This window comes from Peromyscus leucopus, chromosome 18 (assembly GCF_004664715.2).
Source record: "Peromyscus leucopus breed LL Stock chromosome 18, UCI_PerLeu_2.1, whole genome shotgun sequence".
Classification (NCBI taxonomy): domain Eukaryota; kingdom Metazoa; phylum Chordata; class Mammalia; order Rodentia; family Cricetidae; genus Peromyscus; species Peromyscus leucopus.
Window position 1 is genome coordinate 7961954 of NC_051078.1, and position 6213 is coordinate 7968166.

A 6213-nucleotide genomic window follows, 5' to 3' on the forward strand; every position below is an offset into this window, starting at 1 on the left:
AGTGCTAGTTAATGAAAAATAAGCTGGAATAAGAAAATCTGTGGTTCTGAAGATCCCAAGAGGACAATAAAAACAACTTGCTTGCCTACCAATAGCACTTTGTTTTTTTAAACATCCACACATTTAATTTCATTTAATCCTCACAACAACCCTGCAAGGTGAGTGTTAACAGGCCCATTGTACAGCTGAGAAACAGAGGTTTTAAATATTTTTAGGTATCTTTCTGGAAGTCATACATTGAATGAAAGAACCCAGACAAGGCTAGACCTCTTCTCTTTCTGTTTCCCATTTCCCCATATCTCTGCATCCTTTTGGTTCTGAACCCGTTGTGTGGACTGGAAATAGGAAGAAAGCTGCTTTAAATCAAACCTGTTGTGAGCATCTTATGTCTGGAGTTACTCTAGGAGACTTTTTACAAGCTGTGTATCTGTAGTCACTGTGTAGGTACGTAATGTTAACATCTGGCATAGCACAGGATACCTTTTGATGCTGGTCAATGTACGTTTAAAATATCCAAGAGAATGTCTGTAGACACCTTCTCTTCTGTGCCTCTATAAAGTGTGGCACCCCTTATACAAATTACTGGCCTCTCCAAGACATTGTCAAACCTTTAGCCTCTTACTAAGCATGGTTTTCAGAGCCAATGGAATACCAGGACTGCAGGAAGGACTGCCAGGTACCAAGTTACCTCCTTTTCATTCTCAACCAAAACCTCCTCTACCTCTTGCTACATTTCATGTTGTACAAATTGACAGCGACACCGGGTCTTTTTAAATCACGAGTTCACTTTGTTGAGAAACAGTACACATCACATGACTTAAACCAATCAAGCCTCACTTAGATCAGAAATAAAAATACAATAAAAAAAAACATCAACGACAAAATATAAAGTCAGTATGGTTATGAACCAGGCCTACACATTTCAGTGTAGTACATTTTCGTTAATAGTCTATGCAAAAATAATTCCACTTTTGGTCACGGCAGTGAGGAAAACACAGCTAGAAACAACATATGTGTTGAGCTGATTTGTGGCCATCTCACATAAACCCATCTGCTCTTATGAGCTCTAGCTGGGTTTAGATAAATGGACCAAAAAGCCCCCTCCACCACCCCCTGCCCCAAGAGTTGGGCTGCCAGGCTGTGCGGCTCAGGTGGCAACAGGGATGAATTTGATGGACTTGGACGATTTAGGTGAGTCCTTCCACATCCCTGTGCTATTTGTGGGGCTTCGGTTGTTGGAGTAAGAAGTCTGCCTTCTGCTCATGCTGTCCGAGTCGTCCTTGGTGAATTTCTGCACCACGCTTTGGCAGCATGGAAAGCTTTGGACGCAGTCTTGCAGGAGATGGCCGCTAAAAAACATGTATATCCAGGGGTTGCAGCAGCTGTTCAAGGAGGCTAGTAACGCCGTGATGGTGATGGAGGGGTTTTCTGAATCTGTGGGGGAAATTGTGGGGAGAGATCGTTTAATAAACAGCCAAAGCAAAACCACTGCACTGAATTAATCTATTTTTCCTCCTGACCAATGAGTTAAAAAGTTGCATGTTAGTATAGAAATGAACATTTTATTTGTTAGGGAGACAGCTGTTGCTTCAGAGAAATGAGTGCTTTTTGAAAGTTGGTTGTAAAAGGAAATATCTAAAAATTAGTGCAAATAGTTTAAACCAGACACTGTTAGAGCAGTTAGATATAATGGATAGGAATTCTAAGGAGGTGAAGTTATTGAATAATTTATTTAAAAAACTGTACATTGGTAGGAGCCTTTGTGAACAGATACAGTGTTTACAGAATGGAAATCTGAAGTGTTTATAACCACATATACCAAATTATACTCATTCTAATAACTTGGGCACAGTATGCCATACCGGCTGTCTTTAGCATAAGTGAACAAAAACTCCAGGGAAGAGGGTAGTGAAAAGAGATCTCTAAAGAAGCTAGCTTTAGTTGTTTAGTAGTTTGTTTGGGAATCATTAGACATTTGGCTTGATTTTAAAAGACCATCTTTGATTGTAGTTCAAACAAATTATAATGAGAAAAACATCTGGGTTCTGTGTGACCCTGTTCCAAATAATAAAATAAAAACAACATAAATAATAAAAACAAAACAACATAATTAAAGCAGATATCAACAAAACCCCTAGTAGCTGAATGGGAGAGTCAAACAAGATTTTGAAATATTCTGTGAGGTACCCCTAGAGAACTACATGGCTACCACAACTTTTCAAAGTAAAACAATTGCACTGATAATAATAATAAAAAAAAATAGGAAGAACCACCAAACACCAAATTTCTCCTGATTACTATACAGACTTGGATCGTTTCACCTTCGTCATGGCAAACTAAACTGCAGACCAGTGGTTCTCAACCTGTGGGTCTCTTTGGGCTTTGAACGACCCCTTCACAGGGGTCACCTAAGACCATCCTGTGTATCAGACATTTACATTACAATTCACAACAGTATCGAAATTACAGTTACAAAGTAGCAATGAGAATAATTTTACGGGTGGGGGTCCCCACACCATGAGGAACTGTAGTAAAGGGTCGCCGCGTTAGGACCGCTGAGAACCGCTGCTCTGAGAGACCGTTCACTGATTTGTGCTAAGTGCTGCACAGGTGACCGTAGCCATGCATGGCATTTAAAAAAAATATAGACATTCTCAATATGTATAGCACAAGTAAGAATTTTAGTAATTATGTCCAAATTTCAATAAGCAATAGAATTTTTCAATTTGATTGACACTCTTAGAGGCTTCTCGGAGGGGAAAGGTAAACAAAAAAGACTTCCATGTATCCCTCATTGTTGGCAATGTAGCCTACAAATGTATTTATTTAAATGACATCTGTGAACGTTAAAAACAATACTCATAAAATACATTGTATGTATTTCATGCCTCAATCCTAAAATTGGAAAATGATACGGCTTCTCCCCAATTTTCTATCCTGACTAGACTTTTCATCAGGAACACTTCTGTAACACACTTGGTTTGGAAAATTTTTTTCTTATTAAAGTAAGATATATTGCAAAACACAAAATTAAATAATAGCCTCCTGGGAAATGGGTTTTTCTAGTTTGTAAAGGAAACTAAAATGAAACTAGCCAGTGGGGGGTGAGAAATTTCCACAGTAAACTACAGAGCTATTTGTGTGGTGTGAATAGTTCTGTTATCAAATTTGTGCTGAAAGACTAGTGAATGAGTCCCCTGAATTTAGATGATCAATGCTCCTGCTGAGGAGTGCCGGGAAAAGAAAGTTGTTATGGTTAGAAAAAGAATGAAAATATTATAATGAGGAAGGAGGCATGAACTAAAAGCCAGTTTAGACTTCTTGAATCCTTTCCTAGCCTTTTCCAGAAAAGTATGCCCTTCCCTACCCTTGACCTTGGCAGAGTTTCATCAGGAGTTTTCTGTTAATTATGATAGATTCCAAAATCCACCCCCCCCCAAAAAAAAGCCACCCTGACACTAAGAATACTTCCTGAGCCTCGAAGGGCTTGAAGGCAGGGCATCCAAGAAGTTTAAGTAATTTGTCACTATTGTTTTGCAACTAGTGAGTGACTCTAGGCATAGTGTGTGGCCTTAGGATGGTCATACATGCTGACACCTGGGCCCTACTGTACCTGGGGTGGGGGAGGAGACACCCAAGAATTTGCATTTTTGCCTATCTCCCCCTCCCTATCCCTTGTAATGTGGACATGGAAGACATCCTACTTTTATGTATGTAGAAGCTTAGTTATTGAGCAGATACTATGAAATCTCTCTCTCTCTCTCTCTCTCTCTCTCTCTCTCTCTCTCTCTCTCTCTCTCTCTCTCTCTCTCTCTCACACACACACACACACACACACACACACACACACACACACACACACACAGAGCCCCCATGTTCTCACTACATACCGGTCCAGATGAAGTTGTCATCCCAGACTGACCACATCTGGACGATGAAGAAAGGCGCCCAGCAGAGGATGTAGGCAGTCACGATCACAAAGGTCATCTTCACTGTGCGGATCTTGGCACGGGAAATGGTCTTCACGCTGCTGACACAAGGCGTGACCAGAAGCCCCTTGTGGAAGGGACCTGGGGTGTCCCCAGAGTCCTTGCTGCCCTTGCTCTGCCGCGACGCCGTCTTCCCACGGACGTTGCGCCAGATGTGGTAGCAGATGAAGCCGTAGCAGGTACCCAAGATGACCACAGGTACCACAAAGACACCACTGGTCATCCAGGTCACATAGGCACGGGTACCCCAGGGCTGGATAAAGGTAGCCCAGCAGTCTTGGGTTTTGGTACCGTTGTTCACCTCGATTTCGATCATAGAGAAGATGAAGTACTGCGGCGTGCTTAGTAGGAAACTCAGCACCCAAGAGGCAGCGATCATGAGGCGCGAGCGGCGCGCGGGCTGCTGCAGGGTCTTGAGCGGGTGGCACACCGCGATGTAGCGGTCGGCGGTCATGACCACCAGCATGTAGGCGGACGCGAACATGGCAAACACCTGCAGGTGCTTCACCACGCGGCACAGCCAGTCCGGCCCGCGGAAGCGGTAGGTGATGTCCCAGCACAGCTGTGGCAACACTTGGAAGAAGGCGACCGCCAAGTCGGCCAGGCTGAGGTGTCGGATAAAGAGGTGCATGCGGGATGTCTTGCGTGGCGTGCGATGCAACGCCAGCAGCACACTGCTATTGCCCAGCACGGCCACCACGAAAATCACCGCCAGCACGGCGATCTCCAGCTTGGCCAGCTCCTCGTTGCGCACATCCCCGGGAGGGTCGTTACCTTCCTGGAGCAGCCCCGCTGCCTCCCGGCTGCTGTTGGCATCCTCGGCGCTCAGAGGCCACCACCGGCTGGAGTTGTTGGCCGCCCGATCGTGGGAACCTCGCGGAAAACTCATGCTGTCGGTGCAGCACCTGGGAGGCCCTGTCCGCTGTGGGCTGCTTCCTTCCCGCCTCCGAGGACCCGGAGACCCGTGTCCTAAGCTTCGTTCACTGTCCTCCCTCCTTTTGATCTCTTGGCTGTGCAATCCCAGCAGTGCAGGGCGAGCGGTTTGGGGTGGGATGTTCGAGCCTGTCCCCGCCGCTCCCCAGCAGGGAAGCTGCTAGAGCTTCTCACACTCCGCACTCCCAATACACTCTTTGGCTGTCTCAGGACGCGCTCCCCCACGTTCTAGTGGCTGGAGACTGTCCCCACGCCTCTAACCCCCACCCCTCCGAGTCGTTTGTGATTTGTCCTCTTGCCTTGTTGCAGGGGTGGAGCTGAGACTCCTGGATTCCTCTGCAGAACCAGGCGCTTTCCCCTCGCTCTGCCCCAAACTTCTCTGGACGCCTCAGGGTTTCCTCCAGCCCCCTTGACAAGCCAATTTAAAGCCACGCAGGACGTCAACAGGAGCAGTAAATGCGTCCTTAGAGATCTGCGTCTGCTGGCCCTGCGAACTCAGCGCACCTGAACTTGGAGTCTGCCTGGTCCTCCTGGCCCCCAGCTCTGCGCTTAGGCTAGTCACTCAGGCTGATTTTATTCCTCTCCCGGTTTCCCGCTACCCTACCCGTTGTCTGCGGGGGTAAACATGCCGTGATTTAATGGATCTCTCTTTCTGGTGACTTCGTCACCCTCCCTTTGCCTGCAAACGGGAAAGACCCACTCACTGGCACCCTGCCCTCCTCTTGCTGGGTGTGCGTAATCTCCGGTGTTGACTCCACATGCTCAGCCGGGGACCGGCGACAACAGGCGCTTCTCTAGAAAGCCGGATTCCCACAGCCACAGGGTGGAGAGAATTGGGCGGCACTAGTCAGTGGAGACACAGTCTGGTTAATTCAAGACTGAATTCCGAGGGCCTTTCCTAGAGCAGTCAGAGAAGAGAGCTGAGAACCAGATCTGTCTGTCTCTATCTCCACCGCTTTCTCTGTCGTCTGTCTATCTGTCCAGCTGGGCTCTTAAGCTAGGAGCTAGGGAGAGGGAAAGAGGCATTTGGAAAGAAGAGAAGAAAACTACCCCACCCTACCCTCATAGTAATTAATTGTTTGCTCAACTGAGTCCCGCTGCGGTGCTTCAGGGAAACGGAAACACCTAGAGACTCCATTGGCTGTCTTAACTCTGGCCAAGGGAGGCTACCCAGGACAGCAGGGGGAGCTGTTTCTGAAGGAGGAACACACAAACTTCATAGCTAACAGGGAAAAGATCTTAACTTTCTTGGGAGTTAGAATGTTGGTCTACCTGTGGCACTAGTACGAAT

General features: G+C 46.5%; 1 protein-coding gene across 1 annotated transcript; it reads right to left on the bottom strand.

Annotated features, from left to right (window-relative positions):
- Window positions 1-765: 765 nt before the first annotated feature.
- Window positions 766-5664, bottom strand: Avpr1a (arginine vasopressin receptor 1A). The gene is made up of 2 exons (XM_028869591.2): window positions 3891-5664; window positions 766-1434 (listed from the first exon to the last, which is right to left on the bottom strand). The coding sequence occupies exons 1-2, from the start codon at window positions 4876-4878 to the stop codon at window positions 1148-1150; spliced, it is 1275 nt and encodes a 424-aa protein (XP_028725424.1). The 5' UTR covers window positions 4879-5664; the 3' UTR covers window positions 766-1147.
- Between the last annotated feature and the right edge of the window lie 549 nt (window positions 5665-6213).

Coding starts and splice junctions, on each gene's coding strand:
- Avpr1a (XM_028869591.2), bottom strand. CDS start 4,878: ATGAGTTTTCCGCGAGGTTCCCACGATCGGGCGGCCAACAACTCCAGC. Junction 1,435..3,890: donor TGACAACTTCATCTGGACCG/GTATGTAGTGAG, acceptor TTTCCCCCACAG/ATTCAGAAAACCCCTCCATC.